Source organism: Schistosoma haematobium, chromosome 6, assembly GCF_000699445.3.
Source record: "Schistosoma haematobium chromosome 6, whole genome shotgun sequence".
NCBI classification, from domain to species: Eukaryota; Metazoa; Platyhelminthes; class Trematoda; order Strigeidida; family Schistosomatidae; genus Schistosoma; species Schistosoma haematobium.
This window is the reverse complement of record NC_067201.1, coordinates 2,595,439-2,618,161: the sequence shown is the minus strand read 5'-3', so window position 1 is coordinate 2,618,161 and position 22,723 is coordinate 2,595,439. Positions and strand designations below refer to the sequence as shown.

At 38.6% G+C, this 22,723-nt stretch overlaps 1 protein-coding gene across 1 annotated transcript; it reads left to right on the top strand.

Moving 5' to 3' along the window:
• Window positions 1–547: 547 nt before the first annotated feature.
• MS3_00008306 (uncharacterized protein) lies at window positions 548–18,365 on the top strand. Its single transcript, XM_051216666.1, has 3 exons — window positions 548–1,482; window positions 10,129–10,754; window positions 17,628–18,365. Exons 1-3 carry the CDS (start codon window positions 916–918, stop codon window positions 18,346–18,348), a joined length of 1,914 nt encoding a protein of 637 aa, XP_051065260.1. The 5' UTR covers window positions 548–915; the 3' UTR covers window positions 18,349–18,365.
• The last annotated feature ends 4,358 nt before the right edge of the window (window positions 18,366–22,723 follow it).

Below are 22,723 nucleotides of genomic sequence, written 5' to 3'. Positions count from 1 at the left end.
GATTTTAGTAATTTCAATAATTGAGATCAATTGAGTCAATTGAAGCTAAACTATCATAGAAAACCTGGAAGAAACTTGACGGCGAGGCAGGATTGTGAATGCTTACTGTTGACGAGTCCCACAATAGGACGAAACGGCCATCCAGTACTTCCAGATTTTCCATGATAGTCTAGCTTCAATTGACTCAATTGATCTCAACTATTGAAATTACTAAAATCTTTAGAAGACCCCCTTCTGATCATCCTTTTTTTAATAGTTGGTAGACAATGGGATATGACAACAAGAGGTTAGGTGATTTGATCTATGCAAACAGGATTTCAAAAAAAACTGATCTAAATTTATCAGACCTGGTTTTATTATTTTTTTTCTAACTCCCCCTTTCAATTTATCATTATTTGATTTCATTTGTTTTGTGTCTGTTGGTCTATCCATTCATCCATCTGTCTGCCTGACTGCCTGTCTATCTATCTACCTATCAATCAGTCTATCGCTCTCTCTATCTATCTCTATGTATTACTCTCTCTCTCTCTCTCTTTCTCCTACAAAGCCCTCTTAACTTCTCTCTTCAACTTATTCTCTTAACTTAACCACCAACATTAACTTCACTAACCAACCAAATTCAAGCTAAACTTCGTCCTTCACTAGACTTATTGATTAGTGTGAAGCGAAGTATTTAATCTACCAACCATAGTTAAGTTAAGAAAAGAAGATAACTAAACACACATACACACACACATTCATTCACTCACTCACTTATTCTATTACTATATACTAAGTTACTATCATCATTTAACCAGTTAACCCAGTGTAGAAATCAAGCTTAAACATTCATGACGCCTTTATATCATTGATGAGAGAGAAAAAAACACAGAACAAAACAACCAGAACAATAAACAAGAACAAAATTAGTAGTAAATGGCCCAATTTCAACCGATTTCATTAAGTCAATCAGTTCAGTTACCATCTCAACAATCAGTACAGCAACAACAACAACAACAACAACAGCAACAACAACAAGAACAACAACAACAACTTCTTCAACAGAATCCATGTCAATATCAACTTGAACCATGTGATATAAAACCACAATTTTCATTAATTCCATCAATTTCACAAAATTTAACTAATAATAACAACATGAATATCACATCATCATCTACACAAGGAGGAATTGGTAATGTTGGTGCATTAATGACAACATTAGATAATGTTGTTAATGGTATTAATAATGTAACAACAGGACAATTTGTTACATCAATGAATCATGCTGATGTTGCATCATTATTAATGAATCCAAGTAAACGTGCTGAAACGTTTGTTATTGATGAAGTGAAAGTAATGTTAAAAGAAATTGAAGCAAGAAAACATATCTTATTATCATTATCACCATCAACAAATCGATTAAAACGTAGAGCATGGGAAGAAGTTGCTGTATGTATGGCAAATCGTTGGCCACATGCACCAAGAAGAACAGCTGATCAAGTAAGTTTGTTTCATAATGAACTCTTTTTTGTTTGTTTCTTTCTTTTACAATCATTTATATGAGTCTATTGATAAAGGTCGTATAGGTCAGTCAGTCATTCAGCTACAACGTAGGACCAAGCACATATATGCATCGGTCCAAGTTGCCATACCGCATTAACACAACAAGATGGACACCGGATTCATAAAAGTAGTTAATTCAGAGGTGGTAATATATATAAGATGGCAATAAGGATATAGTACAGGAAGAAAGAATTAGTTCGTAGAAAGAAAGATGTGAAGTGATTTTAATCTCTTAGTTTAAGGGAAGACAGAGAGTGTATACACCGACGCCATAGTGATCGATTCTGTGCCATGTCACCTCGAGTCTCCAACCATTGGTTACGATAGTCACGCGGACCCCAACCAAGTAGTCTGAATCTACCAACATGGCTCAGACTAGACGTTAGTGACTTCAAGCACTGGTGCCACGTTTTGGTTTGGCCGCCCCTTACTTTCTTCCAACCATCTCCAACACCGGTCGTATAGGATTGTACAGTCGTTTTCATTCTATTCTAAAACTTTTCAATTCTTATAGGGATTGAATCTAAAAGTTATAATCAGAGTGGGAAGAGTCCCGTACTAGGGTGAAATGTCTGTCCAGTGCTTCCAGGTTTTCCATGATGATCTACGTTGAACTGATTTATGAATTCAATTAAAAGTTATACTTTAAAGTAGTTTCAATCACTGTAGTTATTTATTTAAACACATAAACGTACGTACAGGGAGGCACCAAATAGATATCCACAACATAAATCATTCGATTTGTATGAGTGCTGGGATACTGTTCGGGTGTCGAAACCGAAGCAGGTAGTTTTCTTAGGGAGTCACACCCCGAGCTTTCGACTTATAGGTCTGATTCACAAGGCAGTGGATCAACGTTAGGAGATGCAGTTCTATGGTAGCCAGTGACCAACGATTGGTTCATACGCCATTTGTTCGTTCAGGGTCCTGGAGCTTATGTGCACTATTGGTTTGGGACGAGGGTTTTCCAACTCCCCTAGGTAGACTCCCCATGTCCACCAACCCGGTTAAAGCGCCAGACATTCGCTTTTCATCCACTCAATTTCGTGAACAACACCCGTGGTGCGAGAGTCAGTCAGTCAGTCAGTAACAACGTAGAACTTCGTACGTACGTACGTAGTAAGTAGAAGTTCCCTCGTAGTGGTTGTATGCACGTGACCGTATGAGAGCATTTCGAGAGAGTGAGAGCTTACTCTCACCATTTTTGGCCGTATCAGGACCGACTGACTGATATACATTTAGAATAGAAATTACTTTAAAATTGATGATTATGTACAGCTAAGATTATTCGTCATATAAATGATGATCATGTGATGATTGAATTGCTGTTCAACAAATCATTCAGTTGAGTATTGACAAAATATGACGTGAGATAAGGGTATATTAGTTCAAGTTGATGTTATTCAAATCATCAAAGCCAATGAGAATTGCGAAAACAGGATGTAAATAGGTTTAAACTAATTCCAGAGTATATCTAAATCATTCACATTGAAATGAGTGAATAAATTTGTACTCGATGTTATAATTTCGTTAAATTTAAAGTTTATTATATCACAATTTGATCATTAAGACTAATTCTATATTACTAATTAAGTAGTGTTTTACCACTAGTTAATTGTTCTTCTACAGAAAGTGCATTCGACAGACACTAGTATTAGCCGGAGACGTCAATTCTCAGGTTGGGCACCTAGGCACAGAAGAGAGTCGTTTAGGTGACCGATGGGGACTTGTTGGTCGCAGGACAGATAACGGGGACCGTCTACTGCAACTATGCACAGACCACAGCCTGTTTCTGGCTAGCACTAACTTTCGGCACAGTCATCGCCGAAGTTACGTGGTGTCCTCTTTCTGCATTTCAAACCTCGATCACATCGCGATCGCCTACTGCTGGCGTGGTTGTGTGCAAGACTGCTGCTCCTTTTGGAGTACCTATCTGGACTCTGATCATGTCCTCGTTTGAGCTGATCTTACCTTACATTTCAGTGGCCAACCAATCCATCGTTCTACACGGATCGATGTCAGTAAACTGATTGCAGCTTCTGTTGCAGCTAATTATCAAACCGAGCTAGGTTCAAGGTTGGCTACCATTACACCGAACAGTATGGATGGGCATCGGTTGCAATTGCATGAAACCATGAAAATGGCGAGTGAAGCCGCTTGCGGCTTCGCGAAACGTCCCACTTATAAGCACTGGGTTTCTTCAGGCTCCTTACAACTCATAGAAGCCCGTCGGTCTACTCTTAGTGATCGTGAGTTTGACCACAAACGAAGGATGTTACGTAATGAAATTGGGCAAACCTTGCGTAAGGACCGAGAAGCCTGGTGGTCAGAGCGTGCTAACTAGTTAGAAGCAGCTTCTGTATCCGGTAACTGCCGGAAGCTCTTTCAACTCAATCGAGTCACCGGCAACAAGAAGTCTGGTGTGAGTGAAACATCCCGTGAAGATGAGGGGATGCCAATCGCTAACATCTACCGACGTATTGGATGATGGACAAAGTTTTTTCGAGAAGTAGTTCAACTAGTCTGCTGCTCCAACAACATCGTCCTGCTCTCCATGACTCGTGACGACTGATCCACCTAACGCCGTCGATAACGTTCGGGTAACACCTCTGGTGGATGTAGGTCATTGAGGTGTAGATCTGTTTTTGTTGCCTGAAGACTTTTCGGCCTTAAGTATGCGGATGATATTGTCTTACTGTGCGATAATGCCCAAGGCATGCAATCCGCACTTAATCAGTTGGCAATCAGTGTCCGTAGGTATGATATGTGCTTTGCACCTTCGAAGTGCAAAGTACTTCTACAAGACTGGCAGGATTCTAATCCTGTACTCACCCTGGATGGTGAGCAGATAGAAGTAGTCGAGAAGTTCGTGTATCTGGGTAGCTGCATAAGTGCTGGTGGGGGTGTGAGTGATGAGATCAATGCACGTATAGTGAAAGCCAGAGCGGCTTATGCCAATCTGGGCCACCTTTGGCGCCTTCGTGATGTTAGTCTGGCTGTAAATGGTCGGATCTACAACGCGTCGGTGAGAGCAGTTCTGCTCTATGCTTGTGAAACCTGGCCTCTCCGAGTTGAGGACGTTAGACGACTCTCTGTGTTCGATCATCGCTGTCTCCGAAGGATTGCTGACATTCAGTGGCAACACCATGTCAGTAATGCGGAGGTTCGGCATCGTGTGTTCGGACACAGAGACGAAAATTCGATTGATGTCACCATCTTGAAACACCGACTTCAGTGGCTTGGACATGTTCTACGAATGTCGTCCCAGAGAATTCCACGTCGTGCATTATTTGCCGACTCTGGGACTGGTTGGAAGAAGCGGAGAGGTGGTCAGTGCATGACATGGTGTCGTGGCATGAAAGAAAGCTGCAAAGGACTGGCTTGTGTTGGTCCTTCACGACTTCCTGGTTGGGGTCCTAGAGGTGGTGCGACACTGGCTCTCATACACTTGTTTTTGTTCTTCTTATTAAATGCACTTTACATTCTCTGTCCCTTCACAACCTCATTGTTATTGTGTGGCTCATCTGTATTTAATGCCACCTTATACCGATATTTGTATGTTCAAATGAATAAATAAAATAGTGTTTTCGGAGAATGTACTCTTTCAACTGCGTACATGTATTCGCTTACTTACTTACTTACACCTGTTACTCCTCGTGAAGGAGCATAGGTCGCTCACCAGCATTCTCCATCCAACCCTGTCCTGGGCAATCCTTTCCAGCTCCTTCCAGTTGTAATTCATCCTTTTCATATCTGCTTCTATTATCCGACGTAATGTGTTCTTTGGCCTTCCTCTTTTCCGCTTCCCTTCAGGATTCCAAGTTAGAGCTTGCCTCGTGATGCAGTTTGACGATTTGCGTAATGTATGTCCTATCCATTTCCATCGTCTTTTCCTAATTTCCTCTTCAGCTGGAAGTTGGTTTGTTCTCTCCCACAGAAGGCTATTGCTGATGGTATCCGGCCAATGGATGTTGAGTATCTTGCGTAGACAGCTATTTATAAATACTTGTACTTTCTTGATTGTGGTTGTTGTAGTTCTCCAAGTTTCAGCTCCATACAGTAGAATTGCCTTGACGTTCGTCTTGAAGATTCTCACTTTGATATTGGTTGAAAGTTGTTTTGAGTTCCATATGTTCTTCAATTGTAGGAATGCGGCCCTTGCTTTGCCAATCCTCGCCTTTACGTCTGCATCTGAACCTCCATGTCTATCGACGATGCTTCCCAGATATGTGAAGGATTCTACATCTTCCAGAGTTTCGCCATCAAGGGTGATTGGATTGCTGTTCTCCGCTTTGAATTTGAGGACCTTGGTTTTCCCTTTGTGTATGCTGAGGCCTACTGATGCAGAGACTGCTGCTACATTGGCTGTCTTTATCTGAATCTGTTCACGTGTACGTGATAGGAGGGCTAGGTCATCTGCGAAGTCCAGATCGTCTAATTGGTTCTGAACTGTCCATTGTATTCCGTGTTTTCCTTCAGATGTCGAGGTCTTCATAATCCAGTCGACCACCAGAAGAAAGAGGAATGGAGGGAGTAGACAGCCTTGTCTGACTCCGGTCCTTACTTGGAATGCATCTGTCAGCTGTCCTCCATGCACTACTTTGCACTGTAGTCCGTCGTATGAGTTCCGGATAATATTGACAATCTTCTCAGGAACTCCGTAGTGTCGAAGAAGTTTCCATAATGTCCTCCTATCTACACTGTCGAATGCCTTTTCATAATCAATGAAGTTGATGTATAGTGACGAGTTCCACTCAACTGATTGTTCGACGATGATCCGTAGTGTTGCAATTTGGTCTGTGCACGACCGATCCTTTCGGAATCCAGCTTGTTGATCTCGAAGTTGGGCATCTACTGCATCCTTCATCCGGTTCAGCAACACCCTGTTGAAGACTTTCCCTGGTATTGACAGTAGTGTAATGCCTCTGTAGTTTTCACATTTGCTCAGATCTCCTTTCTTTGGAATCTTGATGAGGTGTCCTTCTTTCCAGTCCATTGGCACTTGTTCCTCCTCCCAAATCTTTTTGAATAGAGGGTAAAGCATGCTTGTGGTTACTTCGACGTCTGATTTCAGTGCTTCAGCTGGTATGTTGTCGGGTCCTGCTGCTTTCCCGTTCTTGATTTGTCTGACGGCCATTCTAATTTCTTCCGTCGTTGGTGGGTTGACATCTATAGGAAGATCTGTGTGTGCTGCTTCGATGTTCGGTGGATTCATTGGAGCCTGCCTATTCAGGAGTTCCTCGAAGTATTCTACCCATCTGTTTCGCTGTTGTTGAATTTCAGTGATTGGCTTGCCTTCTTTGTCTTTGACCGGCCTCTCTGGTTTACTGTATTTCCCTGATAGTTTCTTCGTTGTATCGTAGAGCTGTTTCATATTTCCTTCTCTAGCAGTTTTTTCTGCCGTCGTTGCTAATTCTTCCACGTATTTCTTCCTGTCGGCTCTAATGCTCCTCTTTACTTGCTTGTTTGCTTCTATGTATTCAGCTTGTGCTTGGACTTTCTCTGCTCGTGTTTGGCTGTTGTTAATTGCTGTCTTCTTGTTCTTCCTTTCTTTGATCTTGTCCAGTGTTTCTATAGAGATCCATTCCTTATGATGGTGTTTCTTTAGGCCCAGAACCTCTTGACACGTTGAAGTCAATGTTTCTTTGATGCCTTTCCAGTTGTCCTCCATGGTAGTTTCTTCTTCCTTCAGTAGATCTTGAAAGGCTTGGAATCTGTTGTTGAGAGCTATCTTGAATTCATTGAGTTTGTCAGTATCTCGAAGGAAGGCTGTATTGAACCTTTGTATTGCTGTTTGTCCACTTGTCCAGTTCTTTTTTAGCTTCAGTTTTAAATTGGCTACAACTAGGTGGTGATCTGAAGCTACGTCAGCTCCTCTCCTGGTTCTCACATCTTCCATTGTCCTTCGGAATTTTTTTTTGATGCAAATATGGTCTATCTGGTTCTCTGTAGTGTGGTCCGGTGAGATCCATGTAGCCTTGTGTATACGTTTGTGTGGAAATATTGTGCCTCCTATGACTAATTTGTTGAATGCACACAAATTTGCAAATCTTTCTCCATTTTCGTTCCTCTCTCCCAGTCCATGTCGTCCCATAATATCTTCATATCCAGTGTTGTCTATTCCGACCTTGGCATTTAGATCTCCCATCAGAATGGTGAGGTCCTTTCTTGAGCATTTCTCTATGATTGACTGCAGCCGCTCGTAGAATTGATCTTTAATGTCGTCGTTGCTATCATTGGTGGGTGCATAACATTGGATAATATTCATTAAGATCCCCTCCTTCTTTGTTTTGAATGATGCTTTGATGATTCTGGATCCGTGGGATTCCCATCCTACAAGTGCATTTCGTGCTACTTTGGACAGCATTAGAGCAACTCCCTGTGTGTGTGGAGCATTTTCCTCTTCGTGACCGGAGTATAGCAGCATCTCTCCCGTAGCTAGCCTTTTCTGTCCAGCTTGGGTCCAGTGGGTTTCGCTGATTCCCAGTACTGCCAAGTTGTATCTCCTCATTTCCGTTGCTATTTGGCTGGTCTTCCCGGTTTCCCACATTGTTCTAACGTTCCATGTACCTATAAAAATTTTTGCTCTGGTTGTTAGAAGGGGCATCGGCCTCGTGGCTTCCGAAGGAATTCGGCTTTCACCATGAAGCGTCATAATTCTTCTAAATGAAGACCTTCTAACTCTCAGGGCAGAGTTAAAATGGTTTGAATTATTTTTTCTGGTAAGCGTTTTTTTAGCGAGTTAGTTTTCTACGGGATGGGGACGCTAACCCCATGCCCAACCCTCCTCCTTTACCCGGGCTTGGGACCGGCAGTAACTCTAGAAGAGCTACAGGCGGAGTTACATGTATTCGCACGATTACTTTATTCCATATTAATATATGTTGGTAATCTGTAGTTTTAATCAATTTAGATTGAAATAAGGAAACATTGTTATGTAGAGCTTTTCACTTCCTCATACAAAACCCTAACACAGTACTCGATAACTGAGACAGATAAATAGTGTCATAGCTAGTCGAATGTTGTGTGTGTTCAATATTGAAGGTGTTATCCATTAGCCTCGAATCCGATAATATGATTTTCCTTTTCGATAATGATTTATCCCTCTATTCATCATACGTATCATTCTCTAAAAAAACACAATTGACTGTTCACTGAAACTTTGGTCCAGCTAGTGTGTGCTACTGATATGTTGACAGGTATAAGTAGTATGTATCATCAATCGAAAGTGAAATGTTTGGAGGCAGAAGATTAAGAAGATCAAAGTAAAGAAAACAAGAACAGGGAATGTTTGGTGTGGAAACGAAAGAACAATGAAGTCTGAGACGATTGATTGACACTTTACAGGTGAATTATTTACTGTATGGTTTTCTCAGATTTGAGTAAGGGACTCTGTAATGTTGTGTCCAAATACATTTGGTTGTTCCCAGTTGTATGTTCTTGTTCACTACACGACTTCTTGTAAATTGTTATTGACACTTTAATTTTCGTCAATTTCAACGTTAATTCATACCTTCCAATGGGATTTAGAATAATGCATATTTTCTATAAACAAAAAATCTATTTTATTAGGTGAATTCATGATTCATTTAAAACTAGACCACCATAGAAAACCTGGAAACACAGGACGGCCGTTTCGTTTTATCGTAGGACACCTCAGCAGTGCACATCCACGACCCCGCACGCGGAGTTCGAACCCGAAACCTATCGGTCTCACATGCGAACACAACCTCTAGACCGCTGAGCCGGCAGGTATCCAACGGTGTTAATGTCTAGCTCCTACCAATCCACAACATTGTGCGACTGTCCACCATTCTCTTCAGTCAGTTATTATCTCACAACAGACTAGGTTGAACTCCAATAGTCACTGCTTCTCATTAGAACTCCAGGAAATACCTCTTGAAGCCCGTCACTAGTGAACAGATGATAAGCACTCTGCTGAGGGGTCCCATAGTAGGACGAAATGGTCGTTGAGTACTTCCAGGTTTTCCATGATAGTCCAGTTTCAATTGACTCATGATTTCAACTATTGAAGTTACTACAATCTCCACAAAACCCCTTCTGATACTAATCAACATATGCTCACTAGTGACTGGCTTCAAGAGGTAGTTCCTGGAGTCCTAGTGAGAACCAGTGGTCAGTGGAGTTCAACCGGGTCCGTTTTGAGATAGTAACTCACTGATGACAATGGTGGATATGTCGCTCAATTTTGTGGATTAGTTGTAGTTAAACATTAACACCGTTGGATGCCAGTTCAGTGGTCTAGATGTTAAACGTTCGCGCGTGAGACCGATAGGTCCTGGGTTGGAATCCTGCGAGGCGGGATCGTGAATGTCCACTGCCACTGAGGAGCCCCGTAGTAGGACGAAACGGCCATCTAATCATTCCAGGTTTTCCATGGTGGTCTAGCTTCAATTGACTCATGATTTCAATCTGTGAAATTACTACAATCTCCACAAATCCCTTCTGATATCAAAAATTACTATAAACTCCACAAAAGTCCCCTTTCTGATAATAATTATTTAATGATTCATTTGATTTATTGAATAAACTAATTGTTTAATATTTTTTTGCTATTTTCAGGTGAAGAAAAAATGGGAAAATCTTGTATCAAAAACAAAACGTAAAGTACGCGCTGGTCATGTTACACCAGAATTAGATTGGAATGAAACAAATGCAGCTGTTATGCAATTTCTTACACAACATAGTCCACCAGTACGTTTACGTTATTTAACATCAACTACACCATCATTACTTAATCTTGGCAATTTACAATCATCATCATCATCTTCAATGTTATCAACAGCAGCAGCGGCAGCGGCTGCAGTAGCCTCATCTTCATCATCAATTAATTGTACAAATGGATTTAATCATATGAATTCAAATAATTATGGATTATCGAATAGTAATTTTTTAGATTCATATAATAATAACAATAATAATATGAATTCATCAATGTTTCCTAATAATCAACAATCATCTTTTATGTTGTCAAATTCAAAATCGAATTTTATGAATTCCAACATGAATCAAGACAATAAAAATAATAATAATAATAATAATAATAATAATAATAATAATGGTAATAATAATAATACTGGTCAACTCTCATTTGGTAATCATGATACCAATAAGTTGAATTCATCAACAGAGGAAAATGATGTGGATATGACAAATATAACGAATATTCAAAATAATACTGTTGAAGGGTATGTTAAACTACTTCTTTTCGTACCCTCTTTTTCTCTCTCTCTCTCTCTCTCTCTCTGTGATAGTATCTATGTTCAATTTCATTGTTTTTAAATATAATTTATCGGTCAATCGAATAGTAATTAATGTGTATACTATCATTTTAGTATGTATTGTTGAGATTTGTTGTTGTTTAGATTCGATACCGGAACTAATGATAAGGAGTGAAGTAGTTGAACGTGTTAACTGCTTCATTTGTCTTGGGAGTCTCATCAGCCCTTGTGGTCTGGTGTGTGACGAAATCTCAGCACGGATACAGAAGGCTCGACTAGCTTTTGCCAACTTGCGTCATTTATGGCGTAGGCGAGATATCCGTCTGTCAACCAAAGGACGTGTTTACTGCGCAGCAGTTCGTTCCGTCCTACTTTATGGCAGTGAAACATGGCCGGTAAGAGTAGAGGATATTCGTAGGTTACTAGCATTTGATCATAGGTGTCTTCGAAGCGTTGCTCGTATATCCTCGGATCACCGAGCAAGTAATGCAGTTGTTAGGAAACGGGTACTAGGTAAGGATGGCAAATCGATTGATGAAGTGGTGAAAATTCATCAGTTGAGATGGCTGGGACACGTGTTACGTATGTCCAATGGTGTAGGAGTAGGTTGGAAGAAAAGTAGGGGTGGCCAGACCAAAACATGGCACAAATCCATGAAGTCACTGACAAGTGGACTGAGCCATGTTGGTACGTGTAGACTACCTGGTTGGGGACCATGAGATGATAGTAGCTGTTATGACTTTATGTCCGGCTTTTTATCACGTCATCTATCCACCAATCAAAATACGACTTATACAATCTCCGCACTGTGCCAAAACCCATGACGTTCGACTGGTATGAGCAGCCTAGCGTCCTTATTGGTCCTATGTCCGCCTAACCCGTCCACTTGAGTCCAGAACATCAATACCAGCTTCCACTATGCTATGTGAATCAAATCGAATAATTTATTTCAGACCTACTGGGTTTATATATCAACCAAACAGATCGCAACGCACCATAAAATACGGAATAACATTTGTACACAATAAAGCCAAAAAGTGACTGTAAACGTGGGAGGCAGTAGTCAATAAACTGAACATAGCTTAAGAACAGTAAATCGTATAATAATAAATTTTAGGTCAAAATAAAGCTTATAATGAGAGGAATATAAATATACATAATCTAATTATTGAATAGTTATACCATAATAATTTATAGATAATATTAGTCAATTAATATGTCTCAGAAGTTACTCGTGATTTAATCTTCGCTCGGATATAACAGTAACCAATGATTAGAGACCCTGAATGACATGGCTCAAAATTGTTTGCAATGGCACAGGTGCATCCACTCTTTATGTTCCCCCGAATTCTAATCTTCTGAATTCTTCGTTTCCCGTTTTTTCTCTTTCCAAATTTATTTCACTGGATTATACTCCTTGAATAACATCTTCAAATCCTTATGTTTTTGATTACTGCTTATACTCTTATTACATCTACCACTATGGGATTTGAATCGACAACTGCACCTCCGTGCTAATGTGGTATGACAACTCGAACTGATGTACGTACGTACGAAGTTCTACGTTGTTACTGACTGACTGAGTACGATTTACAAGTGTGTTGTATGCAGTAATTCACGGGTATGAGAATCTTGACGATACCCTGGTACGACTGAGAGTAAAGAAATTTAGCTCTCCCTCTCGAAACACTATCACATGGCCACGTACATACAACTACTGCCAGAGAAGTCCTACTCATTACCTTCTTACGGCGGGGATGTTGTTTACAAGACTGAAAGGATGAGAAGCGAATGTCTGGCGCTTTAACCGGGTCGGTGGACATGGAGAGTCCACCTAGGAGAGTTGGGAAACCTTATTTCCAAACAAATGGTGCTCATGAGCTCCAGGATCCTGACTAAGCAAATGGTGTATGAATCAATTATTGGTCACCGGCTACCATGGGACTGCATTTGCTAGCGTTGTTCCACTGCCTTGTGGATTGTACCTCTAGGTCACATGGCTGGGGAGTGGCTTTCTAAGGAAACCACCTGCTTCGGTTTGGACGCCTGGCAGTATCCCAGCTCTCACACAAATCAAATGCTTTATGTGGCGTGTATCTGAATCTTGACGAACGAACAAAAAAGTGAGCACGTAATACATACTTATGCTTAGTGAATGAATGAAAGGAATGGTTAACACTTAATAATAACAATATGATCATCGAAAGTACAGATTGATAAAGTATGTTTTCGAATGCTCTACAGCTCATTTAAGTTGGTGTAAAATAATAACAAATTTTTCACCTTGGGTCATTTACATCGAATTGGTCGTCGTATTTTTTTTCTTTATCGCGACTGATCACATATGTATGGGTTTCAACTAAAAATACATTAAGTAGTAGTTATATTGTGATTGACTTTCATTTAAGAATGTGGCACTTATATTATAATTGTTATGTTTGAAGAGATTATGAGTTCACCTTATCGGAGCACGGAACGAAGACTCTATGACACAATGACAGTTAAGCTAGCTATCCCGACATGTCCCAGCCCCACTAACCAGAGAGAGAAGTTAACATTAAAAAGAGGGAAATATACTCCACAAGCAGCCAGAATTATGAACAACCATGATGACAAGTCTAGTCGAAAATACACTCATTTATATATTGATTCATACATCGATTTTTGATACTTGGTTATAACAAATCATATGCTAAGTATAGGTCATGTTCATGTTCCCGTATTTCATACAGGAAAACAGTAACAAATACTATACTGAGTAATTATCACATTGAATTAGAAAACAGAAGTAATGAGTAAATCAATCTAACGGCCCTCCAGTGCTTCCAGCTTTTCCATGGTGGTCTAGCTTCAACTGACTCATGATCTTAATCATTGAAATTGCTACAATCTAATTTTGACTTTTCATCTTTTCATATCAATAACATAACATATGACGAGAGTTAAGTTCACAGCAAATCATTTTGTATGGTATTAAAATAAATAATGTATTACCTAATTACTTGCACTTGTTACCCCTCATGGAAGAGATAGGTCACTCACCAGCATTCTACAATTAAACTCTGTCATGAACACTGCTTTCCAGTTCTTTCTAGTTGCTATTCATCCTTTTTCATGTCTGCTTCCAATTACCGACTCTGTGTGTTCTATGACCTCCCCTTTTTTCATTTCCCTTCAGGATTCCATGTTAGTGCTTTCCCGCAATATTACTTAATGTTGTCGATATAGATTAATTGAATTAATATTGAGAATGATATGACAATGTATTGATTTCAATTTCATCTCTAAGTAATAAATGAAACACAATTCATTCAATATGATGAAAAGAAGACATCCACAAAATGTATCACATTACCTTGATTAATGTGATAGGCCAGACGATAATTTATGAATGAACCAATCAAGTATAAGATAAGAGATCTTGGATTTTGGCGTGAAATTCACTCATCATCTATTTGGCTAAATAGAGTCTTATCATTATAACTGATGTCACAGTTCATGATGAAAACCTTAAATCTAATTTATAACCTTAACCATCAATTGTAAATCATAATTCTAATTGGTTGTTTATAACCCTCATTTAATCCTAATCAGTAGGTGTCTATTGTCAAAGTCACGTCAGCGTCATACGAAGGTCGTCCATAAATTATAGTCTTATCAACAGATGATTATAAAATAAATCATCAGTCAAAGTCATATTATTAAACGGTAAATCTTAGTAATGTAAACGAGTTAAATGGACACTTAAAATAACCTTAGCAAACTCTGGACCTTATTCAGCTAATCCAAAATCAACAAGTATGAATGAATGAATGATGTATAGTAATAGAACTAGGATTTAGGCTTAAAATTTAGAGTTTATGATTTTCAGGGTTAGGATTAGGATGTACAGTTTACAAATATAAAGATGATAGTTAAGATTAAGATTTAGAATTTAATATTCACTATTTCAGTTAGGATTAATGTTTAAAGATTAGGATTAGGTCTTACATTTAATCTATATATACCCTAATCCTAAATCATAACTTTAAATTAAAAGTCTGTCACCTAATTATAATTTTTCAGTCAGTCAGTTAGTCAGCTACAACGTAGGACCAAGCACATATATGCATCGGTCCAAGTTGCCATACCACATTAACACAACAAGATGAACACCGGATTCATAAAAGTACTTAATTCAGAGGTGGTAATATATAAAAGAAAGATGGCATATAAGGAAGTAGTACAGGAAGAAGGAATTAGTTCGTAGAAACAAAGATATGAAGTGATTTTAATCTCTTAGTTTAAGGGAAGACAGAGAGTGTATACACCGACGCCATAGTGATCGATTCTGTGCCATGTCACCTCGAGTCTCCAACCATTGGTTACGATAGTAATATTTTGGTCATTCAAAACGTAATTATCTACATCCTATAGCCAACATTTTATTTTGATATATGCGCGCGACTATCGCAACTAATGGTTCGAGACTCTGATTGACATGGCTCAGAATCGATCACAATGGTGTAGGTGTATACACTCTTTGTTTTCCCTTAAACTAAGAGATTAAAATCGCTTCATATCTTTCCTTCTACTAACTAATTCTTTCTTCCTGTACTATATCTTCATTGCAATCTCTCTTTTATATATTACCACAACTGAATTAACTACTTCTATGAATTTGGTGTTCATCTTGTTATGTTAATAAGGTATGGCAACTTGGACCGATGCATATATGTGCCTGGTCCTACACGTTGTAGCTGACTGACCATTATCTTGATTAGTTTGTGCTTATTCTTAAAGTTTATTGATAGGGGACTGGAATCTCATAAAGAATATAGATGTAATTCATGTAACAATTATATTTTAATTACGTAATAACATGGTTCATTGGAAAGCGAATGTATACTGACCTAGAGGAGTACGATATTTATAACAACCATTTATTAACATTATCTTTTGAGTCATGAAACTTTATTTCTGTTACCTACTTATACATTGTGCTATTATCGTATAGGATTTTGTACGGTCCCATGATTCTTTTTTTTTTCTAACCGGGATTTCAAACAACTACTCCTAAGGTGGTTATGTAGTAAGCGTTTATACAGTGTTGAATTAAGTAACTGTTACAACTATCATGATACTCATCAGTCATAATTGTGTTCAATGTTTCCAACCCTAATACGTAAAAGCTGATAAAGAATATTTTTAGCTCACAATGATGATCTTCACAACATCTAATCTGTTAGTTAGTCAGGATCACTAGCTGTTGTACAAATAGGGTGATTTGAAGTGAACCATGTAAAATTGTCAAAAAATAGCCATTGTTTAATTATTATTGATTGTTAATCAGACTGTCAAATTAGTCAGTCATGATCAAAGGAAAACTTAGTGTACATATGCGTCAGGCCAAATGTTCATACCTTAATCAATATGATGAAGTGGAATTGATAAGATGAATGTATAAGTGGTTAAAGGTAGTCGGGAGGGAACCATTTATCTTGATTTCATGCTAGTTGGCACTTGTTAGTTAGGAATACTTGCAATATTTTAGTAACTAATGTTCTCTATAGGATTCGAACCCGGATTATCCAGTTTCACAGATTGAGATCTCACTACTGAGCTATTCGGTCAACGGATTCCTGCCGAATACCTCCGAACAATATCGAGTCACTTAAACTAGTTACCACTTTTCAACTTGATCGATAGAATTCGATCAGTACTAAACAGAGTTCGACGCATATGACATTGGCCACTACTGAATAATCAACCATTTGTAATGTGAATAGTAAGAAAGATGGGATGATTAAACACGAGAATCAAGTGGGAATTTCGTTCTCTGAGTTGGACGGTTTGGTCGTAGAGCTTTCATTGTTCTTATAAACAACCTTATCAGCTCAAATTTCGGGTAGAAGTCAAGTGTTCGAATTTCTCCACATATGACTCATAGTTTTTGATGATGATATTGTTCAGAAGAACAATAAAAGCTCCGCTTCCTAACTATCCAGCTCAGAACGAAACTCCACCTAAATCATCCACGTGAGATATAAATTTTCTCTATCACCTTAATACAAATCAGGGTTTGGAACAGAAATCAGAAAATCAAATAAGTCAAATAATTTTGAAGATAAAGAATGATTAGTGTATATGTTTTTCTGCGATTGATTCTGAACCATGACACATTTATTTATTTATTTAAACACATAAATGTAGGTATAGGGAGGCACCAAATAAATATACGCCACATAAACCATTCGATTTGTGTGGGGGCTGGGATACTGTTCGGGTGCCGAAACAGAAGCAGGTAGTTTGCTTAGGGAGTCACACCCCGAGCCTTCGACTTACAGGTCTGATTCACAAGACAGTGGAGCAGCGTCAGGAGATGCAGTCCTATGGTAGCCAGTGACCAACGATTGGTTCATACGCCATTTGTTCCTTCAGGATCCTGGAGCCAGCCCATGTGCACCATTGGTTTGGAATGAGGGTTTTGCAACTCCGCTAGGAGGACCCTTTATATACACCAATCCAGTTAAAGCACCGGTCATTCGCTTTTCATCCTCTCAATGTCATAAACAACACCCCCGTCGCGAGAAGGCAGTGAGTAGGACTTCCCTGACAGAGGCTGTATACACGTGGCCATGTGAGAGCATTTCGACAGAGTGAGAGCTGATTCTCCCCACTCTCGGCCGTACCATCATTGGTCACAGTTATCACAAAAATCCCAACCAGATTAGTTTACACCTACTTATAACATAGCTCAGAATATCAGTTAGCTAGTCTCAGATTTAAATATCTTTTCATTTCCTTGTTTTAATTTGTTTCTTTTTCATGTCACACACACACACACATGTGGATGGATAGTGGTTCAGATGTTGGCAATATTACTGGCTCAGTACATGAATCATTTCTTTCTTCATTTTCACCATTTAATCAATCATTCATTAATTTTGGTTTACCATCTACAACGGAATCATTTTATACAACATTTAGTCGTGATATACAAAAAGAATTATATTTACAATTAAAACAAGAACATGAATTACGTATGGATGTATTACGTTTACAAAAGCAAACATGGTTATTACAAATGAATTTATTTAAAAAAATGAAAATTGAACAAATTTCTAGTTTATTTTCATCGCCTAGTTTAATGATGAATACAACATGTGTTACACCTTTAACTAATACTAACACTACTAGTCCTATTACTGCTAATTCGACATCGACATCGTCTGTTGCTACTACTACTACCACCACTACTACTACTACTATTGATCCTGTTAGTAGTATAAATAGTACTTGTACTACTTCAGTATCATTGAATACAACAACTGTAACAAATGAAACAATTATGCCTACAAAATTAACAAAGAATAGGGAAGTAGTAGAAGTAGAAGAAGAAGAAGAAGAAGAAGGAAAAGAAGAAATGGAATCACAATGTATCATATCAAATAGTTCTTTATCACCAATGTTTCCACAAGATGGTACAAATGGCATTGGTAATCATGATCATCAACAAGAAAATTTGTTAAATGATAATTGTAGATTAAATAATAAAAGAATGGAAAAACAAGAAGCTTAATAGAATCTACTTTGTATATTGTTAATTCAATTAATTATTGAATTTCATTTTATTTAATAATAATTGTTTTAACTATATGGTCTATTGATAATTTTTTAAACGCTCGCGCGTGAGATTGATAAGTCCTGGGTTCGAATCATGTGAGGCGGGATTATGGATGCGCATTGCTGAGGAGTCCCACATTGGGACGAAACGGCCATCCAGTGCTCCCAGGTTTTCAATGATCGTCTAGCTTCAATTGACTCATCATCTTGTAGTGTGGCGTGGAGTCACGGTTGACTATGGTCACCACTACAGGAAGACTAAGTGCCAGTTAACCGATAAGATCGCCCGTAAGCCAAATATCAGAAGGCAGTTGATGGCTGTAGTCGAGATGTATTTGTTGGCGATCTCGTGGTATCGAAAGAATACCGATATCGTACCAAAGGAGTACAAGTGTGGTTATTGAGCGTAACCGAATTCGTGCAAGGTCACAATCAACGGAATAATCTATGTATTCTGGTACAGTGAAGCAAACAAGTACGGTAAAACAATCCCTGGTACAATTGGTTATAATAATAATTGTTTCCATTACACCAATCGCGTTCTCTTGATAAAAGTAGGTCACTATAATCTCAACCAATGTTATTTCATTTTTGGTGTCAAGGGTTAAGCTATTTAATTGCGTGATCATTTATTAATTGGAACTCAAATCAATAGGTTTACTTAGAGAAATTGGGGTTTCGGGTGAGACTATAATTTATGGATGACCTTTGAGCGAAGCTAGACTAACCTTGAGAGTATTTATCTAATAACCAGGACCAACTGAGGGTTATAAACCTGTGTGTGAGGAATTAAAATTACGATTTACAGTTGATGATTAAGGTTAAGAATTAGATTTCAGGTTTTCATCACGAACTGACATCAGCTATAATGCCAAGAAACTATTTAGCCAAATAGATGAATAAACTTCGTGCCTAAATTCAAAACCTGTTATCTTTTATTTGATTGGTTCGTTCATGGTATGACGAAGCATCCACTGTCCAAACAAAATTGATATGATAAGTAAGAACTAGGCTTAATAATCAGATGTTAATTCAATCAAGAGTGAGTGACCTAGAAACTAAGCGCCCCGTATTATTTTTTAGAACTTTATCATACTTATTTTTCTGGTCGTAGTTTCCAAATAAGCATACTATTTCATTAGGTTCGAGATTTATTCATCTAGTTTATGACCCTGATCTTGTCTGATCGAATTCACTCAAGGGGTTGTATCAGCAATATGCGTGAGTAGTTATTACTCAACCACATCGTATAATTGTGCTTTATCTATCAATCAGCATTCTGTTAACTCGTTACAATGGAATAAATGCCATTGTGCGATTCATTAAAAAAAATCTATAATCACACTAAGTCACACATAAAACTTACATAGGATGGATGACACGATTATTATTATTGTTATCTCATGTTATCTATAACTTATCCCGTTAGTTTTCTCTTTTCTTATTCATATACAAAGTATATGCAAACATGCAGGCACAAACTATTTATCTATTATGACTTGTTTTTCTGTAGCTTTGCGATGGTATGTTTGTGACTACTTAATTTGGTTGGTTAAGAGTTGGCCAGATCCATTATTAATCAAGTGTTTATTTACTTCCTTATTTTTTAAATAGGCATCACATTTCCTATCATCCCATGTTGAATGTCTTACCAAATAATGAGTAAAATGTATAATGTGCCAAGTTTTTCAGGCTTCAAATCTAAATAATATTGTTTGCTATATTACCACTCTGATTTGGTATATTTTCGTCTCGATATATCGAATTCTCAATGAACTGGTGTTTGTAAATAGATTTCAACAGAAGTAAACTTCAGTACATTATGGACTAAAAGGTAGGGTCGTGCGTACGTTTTGAACAGAGTCAGAAAAAATTCTGAGGTGATTACTCCAACTTGTCTTAGCATAAAGTAGAGAATTGTTATGCCTTAGATGCATCCACCATGTAGCTTTAGCTGATGTCTAGGCTCACCATAGTTGTGAACATGAAATCACTCTCTGAAGAGATAATCGGGAGCGGATTTCCATGGAGGATGTGGGTCTTTTTGCAACAAATGAGGCAGGATTTCCAGAACATGACATTTCGACAGGTTACGCTTTAAGCCATTGTCTACTGCCCATTCCTCTACTGTTGTTAAGTCCTTATAAATCTTAATTGTACGCTTTTTATGGACCTCCGGGTATTTGTTTCTTTTGTATAGATTGATGCCACCGAGTTAATTTTGTTTAACAAGTTATTATAAAGATTAGGAACAGGAACGGACTTAAGACTGCTCCTTGTGGAACTCTTTGTGCTGAGTACCCCAAGCTCACGTGCACTGTTTATCTTTGTACAAAATATTCTGCTCTGCAAATAGTTTTGGAGCCAAGATAATGGTGGGTCAGTGAGACCCAACTTTTGGAGCCTTATCTATGAAGAATACGTGCGGCAATATGTAGTGTTCTAGTAAAGTCAAATAATATTGAGTGGACTGCCACCTTTTGTTCCCTTCAGGTCCTCCAGATGTCCCATACTGTGAGAAGATCAAACAGACAGAACTTTCCTTTCTCAAAACCGTGTTAACGTCTTTGAGGACGTTGTTTTTATTCGTCTGTTCCCCAATTTGTTCACTGACCAGTCCTTCCATTATTTTCGACAGTTTTGGCAGTATTGAAACTGGTCTGTAGTTGGCTGTCTCACTCCTTGAAGATTATAAAGCAGTCCTATTTTATTCTCTTGGAAGTTGGTGTGAGTCCAGTGAGTGTCGGAAAAGGCTACAAACAGGTTAACCATTGGCATCCTCATACTGTTTTAGGACTGCGTTTTTTTACGGACACAGTAGCTATTCGAGCATTATCAAGACTTTCAGCTGAAACCAAAGTTAAAGACTATTCCGCACTCACAGTTTCCTGGTCTAACTGGTCGATCGAGTTGGCATAAACCAGCTCTTCCATCGTAAATTTAATAAGATTTTCTTCCGGTCTTTTAAGAGCATAGATAATCTAGTTTGTAAATTTTATTATTGCCATGAATCCTCAGAGATATTTATGGTTAACTTGTATTTTGGATGCTAGCTCGATCGGAAAATGTCTCCTATTGTTTCGAACCTCAGCGTTGGTACTATCAGAGTCCATCGGGAAGGCTTTCCACCTATCCCAGGCCTTCCCTTTGACCTGTACCAAGTATTCCATGCATTGTTGAACCTAGAATCTTTTCTTTTCAGGCGTGCGCTTTTTCCGAAGTGCATTGTCTGGGATAGAATCCTGAATGGTATGTATCCCTCACTATCTTTCAGTGGTCACCCACTGTTAACCTCCAGCAATATAGTGACCATGAGGCGTGTTGAGGATGCTCTTTCATCGTCATGTACTATGCTCTAATGTAACTAAGGTATAAAATACTCTGATCCTCCCGGAGTAAATCGTTTGTCAACACGTACAACATGAATGTACAATGGCCACTACATCCTCGGACATGGATATCCTCAATTAGAAGCTGATCATATGTCAGCAAAAAGACCAAGCTTAAAGGTTTCCCATCCTAATTTAGATCTTGACTCCAAAAAAGGCACAAGCAGTCATGAACAAAGAAGGTACAATATGACGTATAATAACTTGATAAACTTAAAATTAGAAAATTAAAATTAAAGCGGTGTTGACAATGAAATGGAAGTCAAAATTGAAAAGCGAGCAGTCAATCTAAAGTCGGAGTCGTACATCCCATTGTTGCATCTAATCCGAAAAGCCTATTCCTTCATGAAGCATCTCTTCGAGTTTCTCAGTTGTTAAGTCCTAATGGATGATCTAAACGACTACGACACTGATGGCGCAGAACTCCTGGCAAAACGGTATTTTTACATACTTCAACCTCCACATACAATTTACATCGAGAAGAACTCCACTTGAAACTCAACAGGAAGTTCAGAAGCACACTTAAGCTGTGGACTGGTATACCAATCTGCAGCATATAGACAAGGATACTTCTCCTGGTCTGCTATACTGTGATAAGCGGCTGCAATTTTGGGAAAACCCCTCGAAGTAATGTTCTTACAGTCACCAAGCTATGACGCGTTCTCAGATAATTGAGGGGCAGCGCACATTGCTCCAAGTTCCAAAGGAGAATGATGCAGAGAGCTTTCGAATTTCCAGTCTGTAGCACTTCTTTTAATACTCTCATAGGCTATGACATCTCCCATACATGACGGTTAACTAGCCTATTGGAAATCGATAAACTTCGAGATGGTGGAGAAGATTTCAGCCCAACAACGCGGTTTTAGGAAGGGCTGTTTCTGCTTCATCAATGTACTAACTGAAGGGGATAGATGGGTAACGACCATTGATTGTAAGAGAAAG